The 24,544-nt window shown below is 33.4% G+C and overlaps 2 protein-coding genes across 2 annotated transcripts; one reads left to right on the forward strand and one right to left on the reverse strand.

Annotated features, from left to right (window-relative positions):
- The first annotated feature begins 1,142 nt into the window (after positions 1-1,142).
- On the forward strand, positions 1,143-17,375 carry LOC132946109 (uncharacterized). Its single transcript, XM_061015949.1, has 4 exons — positions 1,143-1,328; positions 4,762-6,476; positions 14,960-15,114; positions 16,896-17,375. The coding sequence occupies exons 1-4, from the start codon at positions 1,324-1,326 to the stop codon at positions 17,127-17,129; spliced, it is 2,109 nt and encodes a 702-aa protein (XP_060871932.1). The 5' UTR covers positions 1,143-1,323; the 3' UTR covers positions 17,130-17,375.
- LOC132946107 (coatomer subunit alpha) lies at positions 17,318-22,634 on the reverse strand. Its single transcript, XM_061015948.1, has 3 exons — positions 22,481-22,634; positions 21,567-21,976; positions 17,318-20,825 (listed from the first exon to the last, which is right to left on the reverse strand). Exons 2-3 carry the CDS (start codon positions 21,961-21,963, stop codon positions 17,530-17,532), a joined length of 3,693 nt encoding a protein of 1,230 aa, XP_060871931.1. The 5' UTR covers positions 21,964-21,976; positions 22,481-22,634; the 3' UTR covers positions 17,318-17,529.
- Positions 22,635-24,544: the final 1,910 nt, after the last annotated feature.

Genomic DNA, 24,544 nt, shown 5'->3' on the forward strand with positions numbered 1-24,544 from the left:
CATAATAATGTAGGTAATATAAGTACCTATATTGTATATAAATATGAAATCTTAAAGTCCCAATACTTTCTTTGTAACAACTATGTACCACCATAGTTTAGCTGTGAAAAAATTGTCTAAACCTAACCATCTCATGCTTCCACTTTAGGTGTTAGGTGTATATATAGGTATAATATACATATATAACGGTCTTTTAAAATCGTCTATATTATATCGTTTTTTTATGTTAAATTTTGCTTGGGACATTTAAAAAACCCAAACTACAAGACTTAACGCAGAACCACTTTGTAACAATTAGATTCATTATAAATCATTAATTACGAAAGAAGATATAACAGATCATGTTTAAAATTGCTCTTCTGAATAACTCTCCAGTTCCATATTTCGAGATAGACCTTTTTGATTTTAAGTTCACGAAATAGTGGTAATTATTATACTATATCCAGATTGTTTCAAATTTTTGGAATTTTACAAAAGTCAATTTATTTTATATCATATTACATGCGAGCAAGTGAAATAGTAGGTATTAAAAAATACTAAATAGTCATAGTGAATAGTTATGGCGCGCTTAATTTTTAAACTATTAAAGTTAAAATCATATGTGAAAATTATGGTCGAAGCAGAGTACTGAAGTAGTACCTAACTACCTAAGTGTACACTGCTAAGTGCTTAGTGTCGATATGATGGTCAGTGTAAATGTGTAATTCACTGATATGAGTATTGTGTATGTAGGTACCTACTCGTAAATTTATAAGAATTTATAAATTAATTTATATATGGTACAATAGTTCGAAAACTTAACTTTACATGAACATTTGATTTCTAAATGTGTTCTAATATTTACTCAATTTGTACTTAGTTTTTGATTGAATTTAATTTCTCTGGAGGTTTTCTTTCTTCAGTCATATGTGGGTACAAGTTGCCAAAATAGCATATCCGAATCCCGATATAACCCGATAAGTTTCTAAATCAGATCCGTTTTTGTAGCTTCTATTTTGCGACCGGCGCAAAAAGAAAATATAACCGGCGGGACAGGTTTATTTGAAATCACTTGTCGAGCGAGGAGCAACCAGTTTTGCGGAATTAGACCAAGCCCGGAAACTGGTCACTACCGTTGGTCCAAAACATACATCTTAATACCTAGCTCAGCACTGACGCAGTCTACTGACGTCCTTACATCTGGAGTGAAGTATTTTTACGTTTTGAATTTACTATGTCAGTTTGTGATTAAACGAAAATAATTATTTATTTTATTAACGCATAAGTCGATTAAGTCGTTATACAGTTCATATTAGAAGCCAACTTGATTGTGTTATTGCAAAAATGAGGTAAATATAAAAAAAATTCGTATCAACTAATCTATATTTCTATAGGAAGTTGAATAGGTACCTCCTGATTAATGGAATGTTATTTTTATTTATTTAGATTTAGACTTTAAACTAATACCATAGTTTAAAAACTTAATATAATTAAGTAAACCACTTAAAATTCTTTAAAAATTGTTAATTTAAGTCAAATAATTTAAAAGGAATATTAATATCATATCATAACTGTTAATAATTAATATACTAATATATATGTATAGACAACTCAGTGACCCGCGATAGTCCTCATTTATTACTACCAGTATACTATTTTATTATTTCTCTGCCTATTTATGATGTGTAAATTAACATAAATTATTATCTCTATAAATTGGTTATTTCAGATTTTTAAAAAAAATCAAAAAAAATATTTTAGTATTTTGAATTTTTATAACCAAAATAAAATAGGTAACTAACTACTATGTACTATAGAAATTGTGGTTATCTTATGTAGACTATCTAAAATAAATTAATGACTATCTAAAATCATAATTCAGAAAAAATGTTTAACATTTAACGTTTTTAGTTTTACTATATATACATAATCTCAAAACATTGTTTTATTTTATTAAAAACTGTTTTATTATTTCTAAAATAATTGTTTGGTAACCATCGTAACCTATTCAATGACGAGATACACTCGACACTCAACTAAACAGCAGAGCGATTACCTACTCCCCAACCTTTTTTTTAAATGTCTACCTATATTTAATATATTCTAATTTTTGAAACAGAATTAGGAAATTAAGTTGTTCTAGTCCATATAGGCACTGGCCACTCTGAAATACATATTTTTTTATGCTATAGCTATTAAGTAGTTACATTTACAACTAGGATTCAATTTTTTTTTCATTTATTAGAACGTCTTAAAAACGTTGAAAAAAATTCTATAACTTCAACGAAATGGGGAAAAAATATTGTTTTTAAATAGTATGCACTTGAAACACATTTGTACCTTGGAATCAATCAATCAAAAAAAATAAAAATAAAATGCATTGAAATTTGAACCCTGGTTAGTAGACGTGCACAGTGCACAATTATAAACTGAACCTGTTTTTTATTATTTATAAATATTATAATCTCTAATGTTTGGACTTTTGGAGTGACATTAAACATTAGTATTGTTCTTGTTGTACACATTTACGGAACATGATGTATACATACACATTATTTATAAATATTTTCTGTCATTTTTAATTTCTACTCGTCTTATCTTTATTTTATCGTTTTAATATTTTTCAAAATATAGCATAATAAAATGATCTATAATTAATTTTCATTCAAAATTATTGGTTTTATTTAAACGAGAATCTTAGATTAGGAGACGGAGTGGCCGAGCGGACTAAGGCGTCGGCTGCGACGCAGTCGACCCGAGTTCGATTCCTAGGCCATGGGTGGCATTTTTCTTCGGACAAGTCACGGTGTCCGGAGAATAAGTGTCGCCATCCCCCACCCGGGCATGGCAGATACCTACGGGTGCCCTATCAAAAATTCTGCCAAACTAAACAAATACGTGTTCCTCCCCCTGCCGACTTAATAACCTACAGTAAAAACTCAAAATAGCTAATGGCCTCAGCTGCCGGGCTCAAGATCAATAAAAAAAAAAAAATCTTAGATTATTTTATTGACATTTTAGATGTTTTTTGTACTTCCAGTGCCTATAATCAAACCTGTTCAACTTAATAACGCTCTAATAATTATTAAAAAAATTGTTTGCATACAATACATTTTTATCGATAAATGTAGTAAGAATGCTACACGAGAGAAAAGTTTAAATTAATATGATATGAAAGTGAAATGCGATATACATAATATTGTATATGGGGTAATATTGTCACGCCGTGCCTCACTTATCAAAAAGTGGAACGAAAAGAAAAACGTTTAGGGTATCAAATTAATTATAATGAAAGTGCGTAGAGCTAAAACTACTGATAAATCATAAACAGGATTGGTTTAGGATTGTGTTTGCGTAGCGGGAAAGTAGTTAGCAGCCGATAATGGTTATGGTTTTCTTTGTTTTTAACTTTTACACTATATTGAAAGTAATATAATAAAGGATGCAGTGCAGATGCGGTATTAAGACATCTATAAAAAATACACATTGACAGTGACACTGTAACCTAGACGGTTGTCTGAACATGAGATGGTTTGAACCAGTAGGCAGTAAGTGTACGTATATGGTAGGTAATAGATATATACACTATACATATCTAAAAGGTAGGCACGATAATATAAAAGTAAATATAGGATTAAAAAAATTACAAGATAATGTTTTATTTAATGTATGATATACATATTATAGCCATATATAGGTACATAACCTATAGCTGCTCACCAAGCATTCTCACCCCCTTTTTTCCTCAATATTATGCAGCTATTCAAAATCTGAATTTTTGAATTTTCAAATAGGTACCTATACTTAATGATCATGGTTTAAAATTCTTGTGATTTTTTGTATTACCTACTAAGGAGTGACCCGTGGAGATACAAACTTCTATTTTTCAAATGAGGATCTTGTTTTTCTAATATAAATTGTTTAGTGGATATTTTTTTTAAAAACCTTGACATATTAAAATCAAAATTCAAACGAGTAGTCTTAGAGTTTAATTTGTGTACTAAGAATTATAGGTCCACGATAATAGATTTGAAAGATAATATAGGAGCTATGGTGATTTGAAAATGTTAGAAATCAATATTATTCTATCAATATTTATAATTTGTAAAAATGGTAAAAGTTTTTAAATACATACAACCTACTAGATCCAAAATTACATCTATTATATAATTTTGCAAAACTATTATAAAATGGACTACTATTCTTGGTATAAACATATATTCATAGCTATAAGAATCTACTCGTTAAAATTTTCAATTATGTACAGCAAAATTAAATCAAAATTTCCAAAGAATTTGACATATTACAGTGAAAGGGGGTTTTTGTTTGAAAAAAAACAGAAATTTATATGCCACAGGTATTAAAAATATGGTCTTTAAGCAGATACCTATATTCAAAAATTCCAAAAATAAGAATTTGAATAAAATCATTACTAAAGGAAAAAATGAGGGTAACCCATATGCTTGGTATTTACTCTGTACACAAAATATTATGCGAGCAATACTTTTATTATCTTTTAGGGATTGTATATTGTATATACCTATTCACAATGAATGTTAAAATCAAAAAACATATAAAATATTTGAATACACCTACATTTTTTAAGACAATAATTATTATAGGTTACCTAATTATATGTAATATTATATAATAATGAAAACCGCTTTGCTATTTGCAGTGTTTTGAAATTTGGATTATTGTTATTATAATTGTATTACTACTTATACTTACGTATTTTCGAAATCATTGATAAACATCGATACAGCGCTCTGTGTGTTTCAGCGCAATTAAATTGTGGATCGTTGTGGTTTCCGGTTTCGCCGTCGGTAATTGTGCCGGGGAGAGTAGAAAAATCGACGAAGTGCAGTATAAAAATCACCGGACGGCGTCTGTTAGTAACGAAACGTTGCAGAACCACGCCATGCAGCATAAGGCATATCCGGTGTATCCGGCGCAGGTTTACGCCAACCTGTCGAACGTCAGGGACTTTGGAGGGAACGCGGAACAGAAGTTGCCATCGAGGACCACGGAAATGCCGATGGACGTGGTGCGAGTGTTCTTCACCTCGGCGCCCGCGGGCAAGAGGAAACAGCTGCAAGACGCTGGGACGACCCCTGTTCCTAGTCCGACCACTCCAGCTACAGGTTCCGTTTACAGGACGGTAACACCGTCTACATACATCGTAACCGCTAGGAACGTCGCCGTGTCCGCTGACACCAAAGACCCGTCACACAAGTCTCCCATTTATTCGGTACCTCGGTCTGAGGCCGAAGTCAAGTACGCGACTTCGACGGTGGACTTCCGGGGTTCGCCGACGGTCACCGGAGAACAATCTAAAATCAAGACAAAATTCAATGGCACGAAAATCAGGCGGATCTTGAAGGCACAAAACCAGGCACCGCAGTCATCGCTTCATTCCACTGTCACCACCTCCGTACAAATGTCACCCCAATCCACCAGTAATCAGCGAAATTCAACAGCGTTCGTGGTCAACGCTAAAGCAAATGCCACCGCGGTAGCGTCGTCGAAACCGTTCGCGACCGTGCTGGTACCCAAACACGTCTTGGATGGAGGAGTTCAGCATCATCAACAGCAAGTATTACGCGATTACGCGCTGCAAGAAGACTCGTTCCGGCCAATTGTTCCGCCGATATTCACGCCATACAAATCGCCTAACGCCGCCGCCGCCGTTGACACAAACAGTATCACCGATAACAGACGGAGTTCGGTCAAGAACCACCAACAGTCCCCGCACCGGGCAACCGCCGTGACGGCCGCCCCGAAGTTAAGCAATTACGGGTTCGTGAAACCGCTCACGTACAAGGTGGAAGAATACGTCCCGGGTGAAGTGAAACCGTCCGCCGTACTTGACCGTGATTACAGTAACGAACAGGACAGGTCGGACCGGACTTCCGTGATTTCCCAAAAACGGGATACCGAAAATCCGCACAAGCGCGACCACCAGTTGTCACCGTTGTATTACGAAAATTCGCCAAGACACGATGGTCCGCCAAAAACAGGAGAATCGTTGAAATATGGATTCGTTGAACCGGTGGTGGGACAGTTCAACGTCGGCAGCGGTCCGCAGAAATACCGCGAGTTCTATGAGGCCACCGAGTGGCCAGCCGCGGTGGTCAAATACGAGAAATACGACGCGAGATCGCCGTCGCAGCAGTTCGAATCGGTCCGAGTGCCGGGACCGGTGTCGGAACCACCCAAGGAGTACTTCAACAGCCCACCCTCCAGCTTTTCGTCTCTGAATCCGCCCGCCAGTGTTTCGTCTCTGAGACTCCCCCAAACGGAATCTGAAGGCCCAGAGTTCATGATGGGTGACCTGAACCCCAAGGACGTGTTGAAATCACTCCTGCGAGACATGCTCAAGTCGAAACAGCAAGGTGAGATCAAGCAGAAGACGCCCCCCACCATGGACGAAATCATCGACTCGTACATCAACACTAAACAACAAAAGCCAGATGACAGTTTCGATATAGAAACAGGTGAGTCCAAACGTCCGGTGTATAGTACCTAAATAATTATAATATAATATAGGTATACCTAGACTGTTCAGTGTTCATGTTATATGACACTGCACGGGGAAATGTAATTAATATCCAATTTTGGAAACAGTGCAGTTATTCTATTAGTTAGGTGTTATGTGTCATCAGTTTTGCCACATATTATGACACCATACTGATTTGTGGCAGGACATCTGTTTTCAGTTAGCCTGCAATAATATTGGTTAAGTTTAATATTAACTTTTTGAATAGTATGAAATCATACCGTATCGAAACAATCGATATTAAACGCTATAGTTAGTACTTTTTAAAAAGTTAATTTGATGTTGGTGGGACAGTATCGGTTTTCAAGCAGGTGTCCTGCTAATATTTGTGATCAAGTTGGGACTCTGCAATTACATTAAACTTCCCGCTTTTGTACTAGTTTTCAATAAATTATTTTATTTTTGCCATAAGACCTGTGCTTAAAATAATTGATTGTACTTTGATATTATTTATAGTTTAGTATTAGTTATGTACCTATTTAAAACTATTTTAAATATTAATTTTTTTAATGGCGCCCCTAGATAAACCATAGAGAGGGGAAAACTTGTTAACTAACCTAGATTCCTAGTAAGTACCTAATAAAAAAATAAATTGACCATTCTTTGACAACCTCTAAAACTTTAGTTCCACACTCCCAATTTTACAAGATTTGAAATTTTATCGATTTTACCGTCTTTACGTATACATCCATATTATTTAGTACCTCCATAATAAACCAAATTAAGGAAAACATTTTTATACAAAAAGGAGGTTGATCTAGATGTAAAAATAATTTTAAATACATTTTTTTTCCAATTTGTCAATTTATAGATTTATTATTTTGAACATTAGATTAGTTTAGGTTTACAAAGACCTATACTTTAAAGATCAATTATGATTTATCGTTTTTCGCGTGTACGCGACGTACGATAAATTATTAGGTATAGCAGATATACCAATATCATGTGTGTTATTCATCTGGTGGTTGAACATCAGGTATGTAAGTACATATTAAAAACAGCACATAAGGTCATACAGAACGTGGAGAATATATACAAATCAGTTCAATACAAACGATATGATGGGGCCAAAATAATTATGCACACAGTTACCTATATTAATTTGTATTATTTAATTGTATGAATTGCATAAAATAATATTATATTATGTGTTATTTTATTCACCGATACACGCTATTGTACGTTGTATTTATACAATTATTTTAGAAAATTGTATACAATTTTATATTGACTTTTAAACAACTTCAAAAAATTAAAAAAACTATACCCTTTTCATCCAAACTTGAACCCAATTATGTTGCTATGTGTAGCATGGGCAGGAGTTGAGTAGTAAAGTCCAAATTCCGTATACTATGCAAATTGCGTAATAATGAAATAATAATTACATTTTGTAGAAAATGTGTTAAAAATGTATATAATACAAAAAAATATTTGGCTTAAGTTTGAAATTTAAATACTTGTGGTATTAATGTATTATACCTAAAAAGTTTAATAAACGTATAATATATGGGGTAAAAAACGGTAAAAACGATAAAATAAGAAAAAAAAACCGTATTTTTCATGATCATTTGGTAATTTAAATAAATTCATTGCAGTAACTACTACATCCGATAGTGACCACTCTTATCGAACCAGTCTTGACCTAAGCAAAGTACAGCCGAAAACGACATGGTTTACGGTACTTTAGTCTGTTTGACAACTAGGAAATGGATTTTACTTGTTATTCCAATAAATTTAAATAATTAAAACGTAAAACCATATTATTAACATTATTTAGTTATACAATTAGATGAAAAAATACTCAATTGAATAAATATTTATTACCCAATCTGTCTGTAAAAAATGGTAAATAATAAATTTAATTAATTGTAGGTATCTATAGTGCTATAACATTGGCATACGTAATCGGAACAACTATAGGTATGGATTGAAATTGTATTGACACACTTAATATAAACAGAAATGCAATTCAATATTTTTCTGTGTGATTTTCTTAATATGTGCCAAAAACCAAAATACATGAAAATAATATGTAAAATCACACTCATTTAACTAAAAATTATATAATTTGTGCACAGTTTTGAACACTCTTAAATTATTTTATCATGAATTATAAATGTATACGTCTTGCATACACGTACGTACGCAGTACATAACAATAAATTAGTTTACAATATTTACTATAACATGTTTACGCATGTCTTACATAGGCGTTCAGATCCAATTTATCTACTTATATTAAATAATGAATAGCCCCGGCCAGGCGGCCACCGACTGTGACTAGGCGGCTATAACTGTGACACCGCCTTGGCCCACAAGGCACAAGCCAATAATATATTTTGGCCGAAAAATGTTGCAAATACCGTACATGAACCTTCTGCTGCACCCATGCGCACGCCTAAGTAACATTCTTAGCGACCACTTAATACATGCATATTTAAACAAGGTATCTGTTATTATACTTACTCACATAGCGCATTCCCATAAATATAATAATATGTATACATACATAATATAGTCACAATTTCGTCAAATTTTAGCTTCTAGAAAATGTAAAATATTTTTGGCTACGAGCTTTTTAATTACTTACTCAGAAAGTATAACTATCTACAAAACCGAGACCAGTAGTACTTCAATAATTGTTATAATTTTCAATAATATTGTTCAAGTTACAAACACTAATTAAATTAATTTAAAATGAAGAACAGTAGTCGATATAGGCATTGTCCGGTAAGCAGGTGACCGACGGAGGTTAGTTGTGCGTGTCGCTTCATACTGGGAAGTCGTAAACAATTTCCAAACTGCACGCCGACCTCTACTGAAAAATGTTACGAGAGCAACGATGAAGTAAAATGATACGATTGTACGGTATAAAAATGTCAGGCCTTGCAAGCGTGTAGTTTTGCACCCCCGAAAATATAACGCACGTACGTAAACTCTCGCATCCGGATTTCCTGTGCCGGTGGTTATACATGCATAAAACGATGTACCTAAACTTACCAATTATAACATCTTAAAATATTTTTTATATTTTTCTTATATTTCGAGATTAAACCGGATATTTAGACTACCGCTGCCGACAACGATATTGCAGCGTTCTTATAACATTTTTTGTATCATAGAAACTGGTTCACCTAGTTTTCACTCATCTGATACGTACGTCTGCACGTGAAATAAAAGCACAATTTTACTGCGAGATTCATAATTTATGTATAATATACTATATGACGTACTGGTACCTTGTACCTATACGAGGTGTCGAGATCAAAACCACCTGCAGCGATATCTGCTCAGTGCTCATCATATCAGGTCCCAATGTCCCATAATATAATAGTGTCGTTTTTCATACGCAGACGGTCAATCACAATTTCATTGATCTTGTACACAAGGCATAAACCTTGTAGACCCTGTTATATATATTATGTATTATGTACATTTAGGATATATTATATTTTTGTAACTTTTTGCGTGTGTACTAGATTTACTTATAATGTAGCATATTATTATGTATATTATATAATATGTACATATTAATATTATGATCCACAGAATAAAAATAAACTTATCTGCCGCAGGATCTCTTTAAGATCCATGTCATACCCTCGCCGTTGTTGAAATATTTATGTTTATCTTTTACTCATTGGGATAATGCGTATAAAGGTCTGTAGTTTACAAAATTCACATTTAATTAGGTACATAAACCTCGATTTTTTTATTATTGATTTTTAATCTCTCGCAAATGTGAAAAATCTGTTGTAACCCGTGATATTTATCTTTTTCATAAACTTGTTTTCATAAAAAATTAGTAGTATTTTATTGTACACTTGTCCTCAATACAAACTGCTTGTGCACGTTCGGGGCAATTCGATGGGAAACTATGAGCATCCTTAAGACCTCTTCTTCCCAATGTACACAAAAGAAAGCACAACTCCTGAATAACGTGGCATTATAATCATAAGATAAACTAAAAAACTAGTAAACTAAAAAACATTAGGCACACAATACACTAACCAAATATAAGCTGTAATAAACAATAGTATTCTTTTACTTTAAATTTTTTTCAAATTCTATAAATTTACATTCTCATATTTTATTAACAAATTATAAATAAACTACATGTCGTTTTTTTGTCATCGGAGTATATAATCATTTTTTAGTAAATTTTTAAACATCTCAATGACGATCAAAATCTGTTTTATTGTTATTACATTTTTATTCTTCACTTAAAATCACTATTAAACTAAATTCACATAATCACATTCACACTCGACGTTAGTCGATAAGTAGTTTTTACTTTTTTGAATATATTTTATGATTTTTATTCCATAATATTTATCTCCAATCTCCATGATTCCATTTATTTCAAATGTAATACCATTTGACAAGGTGTACCACTTTTATGATAGGAATTTATTTAGTGACTTAAATTATGTAAAAAATTATATTTGATTTAAATTGAATAAACTATTCTATTTTTAAAAAACAGATTAATGATGCCTGATGGTATAAATTATAATTTAAAATGTAGTTTCTATAATACTGGTTTTAATGATTTACAGCCTTACAGGTATTACAGTGAAAATCGTTTAAAAAACATTTAACACCGGTTGCAACAATTAATAAATTATCAAACAGGTACTATAGGTTATAGTGTATAACCATTTATAATATTTACACAGTTTTGATAGACATTTTTTAAGGGAAGTGCACTATAATTTGCCACCTATTAGGTTCATAATTAAAATTATTACTATATTTTGTTAGGTGTACACTTGTATTCATTAATCACGAAGGACTTAATTTGAGGCACGTGCCTCAGTTTAAAGGGTGGTAGGTGTCTTGGAGATTAGGGGCATTTCACATATAATAAATATTTTATTAACTACACACCAAGACTAAGCCTGCAATCTTCCTTAGTTACCATTTACGTAGTTTTTCGTAATTACTAATATAAGTATTTATAATCTCTAATATAAATTATTGTGCCTCATAAGTTAATGAAGTTCGCCATACCACTGGGTGAATGTAAAATTTATATGAAGTACAAGGCACGAGAGCATTTCGTTAATATTTTTTTATAATCTGCAAGATCTGGTCTATTGGCTGACAATTATTTTTGATTACATATTAAGATTTGTTTATTTTTGAAATTTGAAATTTGGCTTTTTTCATTAATACCATATAGTCTAGACTATAATTTTAATATATTTATATAATAATTCATACTTGATACTAACTAGATACATATCAAATAGAAAATGTTGTAATATGCTACAAAATATGAATTTATTTTTAAATGTGTTTAAAATTGAATCAAAAACATTTTATTTAAAATGATGCAAAAAAAATGTATTAATTAATTAAGTATTAAAAAAGGTATAAAAAGGTTTTAAAAAGTAATTCGTCGTCTTCACGAAGTTCTTCCCTAACATTATTTATCTTAAATCTATAAAATATTAGTTCTGACCGGTTTCCGTCGAACACATGAACTCTATTATATAATATATGAACACCGAATTTATCTATATTAATATAATATAATATATAAGTATATAACTATATAAGATATATGTCGCATATGAGTATGTCATCTTATCTTTGGCAATAAAGGCCGGTCGTAATTTCAACGATATTATGTGGCTGTGAACGTGAAAATATGACGAAAAACAAATAATATGTGTGCTATAAATAATAATATGGACTATAAAACTACAAATATGCATTTGATAAGTAATGACGTTGAAATATGCAAAATACAATAATTAATGTTTTTTTTAAATAAGAATGATCTAAATCGGGGACAATTCTCATCAGATTTCAAAAAGCTTATTCCGCGGAATACTATTATATTGCGATACTTATATGCATTTGCATATAAATCCGGTTACTACTCATTGCTTTTTATAATTGTATATTAATGAAATACAGTAAACACATCAATATAGTAATATTGAACACATAACATAGGGAAAATAATTAACAAATCAAGTACGATAATAATGTAATTTTATTATTTCATATTTGTAATCAAGTCATTCGTGTATAGTTCGATTGAAAAAGGGTACTCTTAAATAATTTATAATTTTTTCAAGGAAGAAGAAACAACTAAAAATAGTAAATAAACGACATGAAATTATGTATCTATATTGTACGTATATAGAGTTCTGCTGCAGGTCATGAAAAATTATAGAATAAAGGATATTCGAACCAAAGTAAAGATACTTATAAGCTAAAGTGGTAAACTTTAAAAAAATATTATTGAAATTCATACAATTAAAGACTTGGTAGATTTTTTTTTAATGTTCATTGTATAGGAAGAAAGGAAAACCATTAAATATAAATTTACTTGAACCTATTCATTGTTATATTATATATTATTATATTTATAATTAACAGTCATAATGACCATCGTCGTCTGTCGATTCACAGTCTGAGAATTTGGTTATCGTTTTACTTTGTCTATCGAATTGCCACTGCAACTAAGCCATTTGTCGATCTACTCAAATTAGTTCATTTTTACCCAGCCTAAAATTCATGGAAAATTATTTTACATTCTCCAATATTCGTGTTTTAGTATATACACGTATATTTAAGACGTGTTATCATAATTTATACAAACATCTGGTACTCAATAAAGTCAAGATTAATGTATCTTTAGCTAAGAATAAGATAACGATATCAGTCCATTGAATATTGATACAAATTATAATAATATACAAAATATACAATCTAATATAAATTAATTTTTAATGACGTTTCTCATAGTCATAACTCATAACACTATCCGGCGTTCAATCGTTTACTAATGAGAAAGAAAAAAAATATATACCTACATAAAAGATATCATAGCCCATAGGGCACACGAAAACTTGTCGATTTTAACTCTCAATAAAATGTAGCTTTTTAAAATATTCAAATGGAGTTTTTTTTTAGCACACCGGTGCACTTTTGCACTTATACAAAAATAATATTAACGTTAAAAACAGACATAAAAAATGCTCTTTAGATCCATAAATAGTACTATAGGTAAGCATACCGTATTATAGTTAATTTATCGCTTTTGCACAGCATTTATTATAAAACATTTGTTTATATATAGGTGCTATACATTATGTTAGCCATTTTATAATAATAATAAAAATAATGATTTGATTTCGGAAATAAATTAAATTTACAAGATATACATTAAAGAATTATGATTTCGTATTCAAAAATACTTAGTTGATTATTAATAATACGATGTTGCAAAAAACATGAAAATTCACAGCCCTAATTATTAGATATCTATTAGATATATAGATACTCAGCCGTTTGGTTTAACACTGACAAACACACCGTGACCAAACACAAAATAGTTTTAACAAAATATTAATTAAGAATATTTTTAAAGGTGCTTATTAATGCTTATGACGTTTATGTAATGAAATGTCCTAAAATTTAATTAATTAACTGTTCGCAAAACTTCTGTGGGTTTTTTGTTTTGAGCAAACCGTTGTACCTTTTTACATTTTTGCTTAACTTAAAAATACCAAAACGTCATGGCATAAATCTACAATATAAATTATAATTGTTATTAAGTATTAACTATACTATTACGTACGTAATACGTATTGGCGAACCAATTTACAATTATCACGACCTTGAACGTGGTCACGATCACTGCAATATCGAGAAATGCTGCTCTAGGCTAAGGATTATATTATAGTTGGCTTTCACGTTGATCGGATTGTTTATAGGTACTTCATATGAAATTTATCAACGAGAACAATAGTGGCATTCCCGGTATCATAATTCATATTATGTGTATTAATGTTCATTATAGTTTCACTGCACTGCAGGCTGCAGCTGAAAAAACAATTATATTCATGTCTCAAACATAATATGTTTGGAATTTGGATAAGTTGTTCTCCAGCTGTACGGGAATCGTTAGGAGGACCTTAAAATATCTGTATACCTAAAAAATCTGAAGATCGCATACGTCGTGTTGCGAAACAATTATCGGTATTTTAAAATGTGTTGTTTCACTGTATTGTATTTATAAGTTATCAAATGGATGTGAGATCAGAAGACGGTTCACTTAATCATATACCCTATTTATATTTTTATGAAAAAATTGAAAAATACGCAATGGTAATATTGTAGTAATTAATATATTAGTAAATAATATACACATTGCACATTTAGACTATAAGTAATTTTTATCTTGCCCCTGGTGGGATTTTTTCCTGCGGGCGCGCTTGAATATTGGTTCTCATCGCACATCTATAATATGTGTCGAGTCTAGACTGGTCCTATCGGGTTCGTTCCGTGTATACTATATATATATTATATAAAAACACATTATATTTATATATTATATTATACCTATTACGATTTACGACGCATTCGATTTTTCTAATAACACCTGTGCAATTTTTCCAGACATGAACTGCAACTTGCGGTCGACCAAGTACATTACCGACGGACAGTGTGTGTCCACCAAACCCGTTGTGGAAGCCGTATGCGCCAACCGCTGTCTTGTTTCGGCCAACTCGTTGAGTCAGAGACATCGATCTTCTCTGTTTGACAACCAACAGGTATACATGGGTGTAGATTGGAGCTGAAATATTATATTATGTTACCGTCAAAGACGTAATAATCAAGCAACTAACGGCGTTAATGACGATTTAATAACGATATTTCCGATCAAATCAGCAAGACTGCGTATTTGATATATTGACTGTATAAAATAACACCCATTATTTTCGGGCAATGATGCGTATTTTGTTAATATTTCCTAGGCATTAGCTAATGACGTCATTACGATAATATTCCGGACTTCATCGGAAATAATTGATGAAAAATGTTCATTGAATTTGCTCGTTGAATTAGAAACGGCCAACGAGCCCGTGTGCTGTAAAATCGATTTATCTAAATATCTAATCAGTATAGAGTCTAAAATTATCATAGGTAGGTACTTTCGGGTTCTGTTATATGTCGAAGATAGTACAGCAGAATTAAGTAAACGATAGCCATCCATCGGATACATCTTTATATAGTAGTATACAATCAGTGCTATTGAATTGAGACTTGAGACTTGAGAGGTACCTATGTACGCTTTGTTATAATATTAGTAAAATGCATGCGTATGGGGTAATATTCAATAATTGATTCCCTTTATCCCCCCTGTAAATACGCCACTGATACGGCTATACCGATATAGAGTCGAACGATTTTTCTGTGCACTGCATAGGCGCAACTAGGGTTAAAATTCTAGGGGGGCTAACAAAACTATTTATTTAAAATAACCCATAGGGGGCTTATATCTAAATCAATAAGGGATATTTTTTTGGGGAGGGGGGGGGCTTTGGCTTTGACTTGGCAGTTGAAATGTATGTATAAGTTCCTTAATTACATCATTGATGGTATCATAATAGTATACACAGATTTTTTTTTTCATGGGTGGTTAAAAACTATAATCTATATTCTATATTGTATAGAACACAGAAAAAAGGATGTGTATCTACTTCAATGTTGAATAGAGGTACCTACTATATAAAATTACATACGTGTATTCATGACAAAATATATACTTTGTCATGGGTGTATTATCAACACGACTACACAAAAAATATAAATTAACCAGAAAGGTGCAGCCTATGATTTTATTAGCACATTTTTTTTTATTTACGCGTGCGGGCGACATCTTTAATAGTAAAAATGATTCAACCATTAACTAATCAAACAGTATTGATAACTCATTAAAAATTGTAAAAATTAACTAAAACATAGGAAAAAAGGAATATTACTAAAACCTGTTTTAAAAAAAATCTATACCTATAATTTGTTTGTTGTACCTAAACGGACATACGGTATTACATACCAGAAGAACCACAGACCTCAATATTAAAAAAAATATTTATTTTAGCATTTTCTAGACATAAAATATTTTTTTAAATATTCTAGCTCCATTGGTGTGATTTGTAGACATTTGAATTTTCTAATTATGTTAGTTTATTTTTCCAGAAATGTTGATAAACATTTTTATGCTTGGTCAAAAACCTTGAAATGTAATGTGATACGAGGTTCCCTATAAGCTGTTTTTACAGCAATTATTAAAAATCCAAAGTTCAAAGAAATATGCAACGTCTATTAAAGGCTTTAATTTAAAGCTATATAATATTATGTAACTACATATTTCTAAAAGCATTTGAAGTTAAAATGTTGACAAAATTCGTGTTAATGTCGACTATTTACCAATTATTTTGTAGTTAAAAATACATAAAATATTTTTAATTTTAATAGCTAAAGATTTACAATTTTATTAAATGTCCCAGTATATTTTATAATACACAATACTTTTTATGTTACAAAATAGGTGGAAGCTCTGCAGTGCGCCGACGGTGACGTGAAAATGGTTCGCGTCCAGCTTAAGTGCCGGGACGGCAACATGTTCAACAATGTCATAAAGGTGGTGAGCAACTGCAGGTGCAAATTGCACCCGACTCAACCGCAGATGAGGAGCTACTCCCAGTCTATGGTTAAACGCGAACGCGCCACCTTCAACCCAGAAATCATGGCTATAGCCGCCGGTCGATTCTATAACAACTGACCACTCAAATATATCATTATTTATTATTATTTATTATATATTCACATGTTGTCACAAGTATATTAGTGCATTACACTTCGTATACTGTTTACGGAATTGTGCGCTTGGCCACTGTCGGTCTCTATGTACGAATGTATTTATTTATTTAATTCTAGTCTCTAAACTCTAAAGAAAATGTATATTCACTATCATTGTTGTAGTATTATTTATTTATTTATTCAATAAAATACTTTTCGTACGTAATAATATATATATATATAAATAAAACATATCGAACATAAATCATAATTTTATAATATGCAAAGGGTTATACCTAAATGTAATAATAAAATAAAAATAAAAAACACAAGTGGAACAATTCGCGCGCGTTATATTTTTCAAAACGAAAACATCATATTTTTCACCGGAAGTGTGCAGCGGTTATCCTGAGTCCAGTAGACTCTCGGCCGATGGACGATATCTGACATATGTTGCACACCTTGCCCCTGTGCGCAGGTTGGTACGACGCCGAGCAGAACGGGCACTTTACCTCCTCCTTGCCTTTGTAGATGGGCACGAACGAGTAAGCGCATATCGAGAACGGGTTGTGTTGATCGTAGGCTACCTGTAGCTTGTTGACCGGGTTCAGGTCGCAGGCCTGCAGCATTTTGCGAGCCTGCTGCGCGACGTCGGCCCGTGGGCCCAGCTCCAACAGCCGTTTGGCGAACGACGCGGCCGTGTTGAGGTTGCCGATCTTGTAGAACACGTTGATGGCCGTGCGGAGTGTGAGAATCTTGTGCGACATCTGTAGGTCGCAGTGCGTGAAGTAGGCGACCATCTCGGCGATGCGCTTCTGGTCGTCCGCGGTGGTCTTCGGGTGCTCCTTGCGGGCGGTCTCCATCACTAGCCCGACCAGGTACTCCTTGCATATGTGCACCAGTTGCGCGACCTCGGTCACCTCCTGTTTGGTGTCCACGCACAGCAGCGGCACGGCTGCCAGTATCGATCGGAACTTAGCCACCGTTTCCGGGAACTTGCCAGCGGTCGTCAGCTGATAGCACGCCTGCAGCTCGCTGAGCAGCTGTTCCAGCTTCACGTCCAGCACAGGCTTGCTACTGTGGCCTTTTCCGCCGCCGTCTTTCCAGTTGCGGTCGGGGTACACGAACAGCGACGGATGCGTGGGCAGCGGCGTGTACGACGTGCACGACTTGAGGTATGAGTCCATGAACAGGCTCTTGAGTGGCCCGAAGTTGGTGACACCGATCTGCTCGTTGAGCAGCCGGAACGCGTTCTCAAAGTCACCCGACTTGACGTGGTCGATGGCTAGCTGGCTGTTAGCCGACCACGCGAGCGACGGGCAAGCGGCCGGCTGCGGCGCAACGAAATAGTCGGCATCTTGTTGTCGAGACACCAGCACTTCCGGCGGAAGTTCCACCTCTTCGTCACCCACGTCCCAGCCGTCCTCACCACCACCGTCCGCTGCGGCCGCCGATGCCGCTTCTTCCTCTGCTTCCGAGTGCGTAGGTGATATGCGTCCTTCGAGTCCCAAGTCCGCCTCGGCCCCCCAACCCTCCTCCTCAGCACCCACGTCATCGCCGATCGCCGTGTCGATGAGCCCCGAAGCTTTGCCCGCCGACAGTATGGCGCCCTCAAAGAAACCTTTGGACACGGTTAATAGGGGCCAGTTGGACTCGGCCTGGCTGACTGGCGCAGGAGGTCTGAGTAGCGCAGCGCCGGCAGTTACTGTCGGCAGGTTACCCTCGTAGCCCTCCTTGATGGTCTCGGCTTCAGCGTCCAAACCGTGGGTGACGGCCGTCAGGTAGGCGAGCGACTTGTGTCCCAGTTCGTTCAGAATCTTGATCCTTTCATGACAGTCACCCAGCAGTAGCGCTCCCTGGTAATGCCCAGACACGTCCTTGCGGATTTCGGCGATTTTCATCATTTTCCTCAGTTTGTCCAGGTTACCGGTGATCAGATACAAAAACGACAGCTTATCAAAGTTCTTTGTCCTCTGGTAGCACATCTCCACTACCTGATGGTTGCCCTGCAGCAACGCGGATTGGCCCAGTTGTTCCCAACACGCCTTGTCATCCAGAGTCCTAGCTGCTTCTAAAGCAATATCTATATTTCCACACTCCAGTGCTAATGAGAATCTGGTCTTGTTGTCCTTGACAAAATGTAATGCCACTTCTGGATACCCTTTTTGCTGCAAGTATGCTATTATAGACTGTCCAATTAATCTATCGTTCCTGACTATGTGCAACACTTCTTCATACTTTCGTTTGATAAGTGCCAATTTAAATTTGTATTCTGTAGTATCAATATTCAACACTCTTGGTCGACACTCTCTGTCCAAACAGAACACTTGGTTGCCACTGACTTTTGTAATGTAAATAGGTAGATCTAATGTACGTATAATTCCATAGTCACCACCATCTGGCAAAGCATATTTAATATGATTGCTTGTAGTATATATAAATGCACCACAATCGTCCCAAGCACCTGATTTTATTCTGGAATTTTCATGTATGGTACACAAAATTTCTAATTTCCTGTTACAAATATAAATATTATGTTTGCATAAAACTGCCAGCAATGACCCATCATTTGCCCATACTACATATCGACATTTGGCTATCTTAGCTTGGGCCAATACTCTCTTTTGTGTAACGTCAAACAATGTTAAGTTCTCGGGATCACGTAGTAACAATAAACCAGTACCGGCATAAAAAATCTCATCAATATTATTGGGTCCTATGTTCTTTTTCGTTAATTCGTTCTTTAAATTTTTCACTGCCAACATGTGTGTTTTGTCTAGAACGGCAAACCGATTTCTAGCTATCCAGACAGCCATCAAACCACTAGACCTCTTACTATCAGGTACTTCTGAAACATTACTGTCTGCCGATTCCTTAGGCATTTGATATAAATCATAAGTGCTATTTTCAAGGTTTGATGAATTTCTAGTACATACAAGCATTGCATTTATAGCTGGGTTGTAACTAATGCTGTAAATGGGTGTACGTCCACCGCCTCTTAATTGCATGACAGTGGTCACTTTGTGGGTAGTGAAATCTAGACGATGTAAGAATCTCTCTTTTACGTAGTATAAGAAATTACCAAATTGTGTAAATGCAGGTCTTTCACGTTCCAACTTGAATATAATCATACCTGAATCATGTCCTGCAGCAAATAAGTTGGAGGTTGGATGTGCGGCAAGTACCCAAAATCGTTCATGTTCACGCCTAAATGTATTGAGACATGTCCTCTTTGTCATATCCCAAACACGTATACTTTTATCCTCAGAATTTGACAGAATAAGCTCTTGTTTAGGATGGAATACAACACAGGAAACATTGTTATAATGTCCACGGCAAGTGTCTACTTCCCATGCTTTAGAATCATTCATTCTCCATAATTTAATTTGACGGTCATCAGCACCGGAGACAATAAGTGGCAAAGTAGGATGGAATGAACACCAATTAACACCGCGGTCATGACCTTCAAGCACATGTTTAACCACAGCATCGGCTTGACCAAATAGATCTGTAGCATTTGGATTCTTTAAGTGATCATCTAGTCCCCCAGGACCGGGAGCTACATTTTTCTTGCGTAACCCAGAAATATCCCAAACACGAACAGTCTGATCCAAAGATGCAGATACCACCAAATCCTCAGATGGGTGGAACTGAGCACACATAACATAATGGTTATGACCTGAAATTAATACAATATAATATGATATAAAGTATATATTATAATACTTCTAACCTATAAGTCTATAAGTATACCTACATGTTAAGTAAAGAATTTTAGACAATAAAATAAGTATAAAATATTGTTTAATGCGTGTCTAAATTAGTTCTTAAAAGTATGTCAGTGCAATACTGCTAGCTATGTTTATATTCATTCTCAAATCCATAAGTAAAATACACAAAATATGTTAATGCATTTTTTTTATGGTTTTAGAGTTAAACCACCAATTATAAAAATTATAAATGATAATAGTTGATGGTTTGATAATGTATTAGTTAATATATAATTTTTTTTAATTTCAATTTTAAATGAATAAATAATAAATATTACTACATTTTTATGAGACATGATTTAGATAAAATTATGTTAAAGGTACGGTTTTGTTTACGCAGTTGATTGCACCGGTATTTTGTATGTCTGCTGCAGTTAACTGCGGAAACAAAATTGTACCTAAAGCCCAAAAATATTATACAATATATTTTTAGTGATTTTGGTCTAACATTAGAAAAAAACTAAAAAAAAAAAGCATAATTTTGTCAATGCTGCATGTGGATCTGAGAGAGAAAACAAATAGCACCGCCAAGTGTTGACATCCTCTTAATTATAGATTAAGTTTTAAAAAGTATACTTATAACATTGTCCATTAATTATAAGAATATTATAATAATCAATGAAAATCAATAAATTATTCACTGTATTTACCAGTTAAAACACAAATACAAGCACGGCTTTGCCAATTCCAAATTCTTATTGTCTGGTCATCAGATGCACTTAATATCCAAGGGTACTCATGGTGGAACATTGTGGAACGAATGTAGTCCAAGTGACCAAGTAATGTAAATATGCATCGTCTTTGAGTATAATTCCATACTTTAATTTTATAATCATCACCACCAGATACAAATATTGGTTGCTGGCTATGGAAACTAATACCACGTACAGGTCCATCATGCTCATCAAATTTGTCCAATAAGGTACACATACGGTAGTCCCATAATTGGATTACCCCGGTATGAAGACTTGCCAATATCCATGGCCGTTTTGAATGAAATGTAAGACCCTTAATACGGGCCGATTTAGTTTCAAATTTTGTTAACATGATTATAATTTACCTGTAATTTAAAGCAACAATAAGATTTTATAATATAAAATACAATGTTCAAGCAATTACTACCATTAATAATAATAATAACCTATAACACATTTTTAATGTATATTGTTCAAATAGATTTGGTCATTAATTTTTTTTAAATACGGTCAAATGGCTAATTTATTATTTTCTATCTGAAGCAATAAGTTATTTAACTATTTACAAATCATCAAATAAGGTTTTCATAATAATTCTAATTTCAACACACTGAATATTTACTTCGGGTCATATCGAAAGGTGACCACTATATTCTAAGAATGCATTTATTTAACCAAGTGTTTTACAAGCCGGGTCTAATCACCAAACAGTTGCCACCATATACTTTCTATAAAACAGAGCACACACCCAAAGTCAATACGGTTAGTGTTATCGAGAGAGAAACAGCAAAAGAACCTTAACATAAAATCGTCAAAACATTTTCAAATGCATATTTCGTTTCAATTATTATTATGTAAAATGGACTTACTTTTTAATATTTTAATTTCGTACGTAATACATCATCATAATTGCAAATACTTCGATTTTTGTATTTAGTATTTACTGAAAGTCGGAATAGTGAAATTCTTCGTCATCGTCAATACTCAATTCGTTCAACTTGTTTACGTGTATGTTACTGATAGCCCGGCCCGGTGTACCAACCGCTACCACGGTAGCATAATATACTTTAATCCACAATTTTCTTGCAACTCGGTAATAGAATCGGATCACTACCTTTTGTTCCACATCAAATCTGTGCTAACCGGACAGGGGAAAGTCATGCACACGTTTCGCTATCTAGCGGATTAATGTTTTTGATTATTAACCGGGGCACTTACTTTGCAGCTGCATCTGTTTAGCAGATACTATAGGCATTGAGTGTACCTATATAGTATATAGTACCTACAACTCAAGGTAAATATAAATATCTACTGATTAACTCTTTTTTATAACAAACTGACTCACTAAATATTATATATATATATATATATATATATATATATATTTGTGATTATTATTTTTATTTTATATTCAAGCGAACTGCTTGATCGAGATAATATTATAATAATTATCATTTAAATTTTATATATATATTTTTTTTTCATAGATATTAACGCCAATCGCGGCTTTTACAAGATAGAACATAATGAAGATACTTAGACAAATAACAAAATATACAAGATATTAGATAAGTATTCAAGTAACATATAGGAGCGATAAAACAGAAATAACAATTTTAGACAAATAGCCTAGGTGGCTAGGTACGAATATGTCATAAAGCATACGAATTGTATAGGTATGCGCATCAATGCGTCATTCTAAGGACTAATAAAGAGTGGTGCATTAGCGGCAAAGTTATACCGACTTATTGGTCACATAATTATTATTAATTGTTATTTTTGACAATTGTATCCAACAGTAGGTAAAGCTTTGAGAAATTTTTTATTGTGGATTTTTTTTTCTAGATTCGATTCACAATAGTCTGACGATTGAACTTCGCACACGCTGTCAATTATTGTGTCGACGATGACGATAATACCTGATGTGTACAGTAACACTGTACACAATAATATATTAAAACATTTAGAAAATTAGAACTATATAAACTAATATAGTAATACATTTAACAATTAAAGAAATAGAAATTGTAATTAAAAAAAAAACAAATGTCAATTCTTTTATACGCTATTAACCTTTGTTGTTGAAGCAAATTGATCAATAAATAAAAAAAAAACAATAATATAGGCACTGAATATTTGTATCGCCAAAGATATAGACGTTGTAGACAATTTAACGAGTTGGCACATGTAAACTGTTAATGACTAAATGACGATAGAGTATTTACCAACAACGGCAACAACATTGTATAGGTACACAGAAGTTGTGAATTTCTTAATTCATTGTAAAATTATAAATTATCAGAAATTTATTTGGAATCATTGCGCAATAATTAGAAATAGCTACAATTAAGTATTTAGTTTAGATTTAATTAATATATATTTTATTTGTCATTGTCTCTGTCATAACTCATAATATCATATTATTATGATATTATGACAGAGACAATGACAAATAAAATATGATTCATAATGTATCTCACCATTTCCTTCGTAAAAAAATGCAGAACAATTATGGCTGAAAGGCTGAAAGCACATTCTCAACTAATTTGCTTGTTTGGGAAAAGATAGTGCAGTTAGTGAACATAAACAATTGTTGAAAATATTAGCAATTTGCAAAAGGAACAAAAATTATATACTTAACAGTTATTCTATTATTTATTATTATGCGGACGAACCAGAAATGCATTTAAAATGAATTCATCTATTGACATGTATGTTTTTACACAATTCTTACGTAATTATTGGTACCTACGTGAATGCGATTTCCACACAGGAATATTTCAATATTCTATGGTTTCTGAAAAAACTGAAATTGTCACTAGCAAACGGTATTGTGATAACCATATCCTGTTATAAGTTCTGTGTATGCCTTGTAATTCCTAACCTCACTATAGCACTTTGTCATGTAATTCACAGTGGTTTAATGAGTGAAC

The sequence above is a fragment of the Metopolophium dirhodum genome, chromosome 6, assembly GCF_019925205.1.
Source record: "Metopolophium dirhodum isolate CAU chromosome 6, ASM1992520v1, whole genome shotgun sequence".
NCBI lineage: Eukaryota > Metazoa > Arthropoda > Insecta > Hemiptera > Aphididae > Metopolophium > Metopolophium dirhodum.

Coding starts and splice junctions, on each gene's coding strand:
- LOC132946107 (XM_061015948.1), bottom strand. CDS start 21,963: ATGTTAACAAAATTTGAAACTAAATCGGCCCGTATTAAGGGTCTTACA. Junction 20,826..21,566: donor TTGTATTTGTGTTTTAACTG/GTAAATACAGTG, acceptor TATTAATTTCAG/GTCATAACCATTATGTTATG.
- LOC132946109 (XM_061015949.1), top strand. Junction 6,477..14,959: donor CAGTTTCGATATAGAAACAG/GTGAGTCCAAAC, acceptor CAATTTTTCCAG/ACATGAACTGCAACTTGCGG. Junction 15,115..16,895: donor CTCTGTTTGACAACCAACAG/GTATACATGGGT, acceptor GTTACAAAATAG/GTGGAAGCTCTGCAGTGCGC.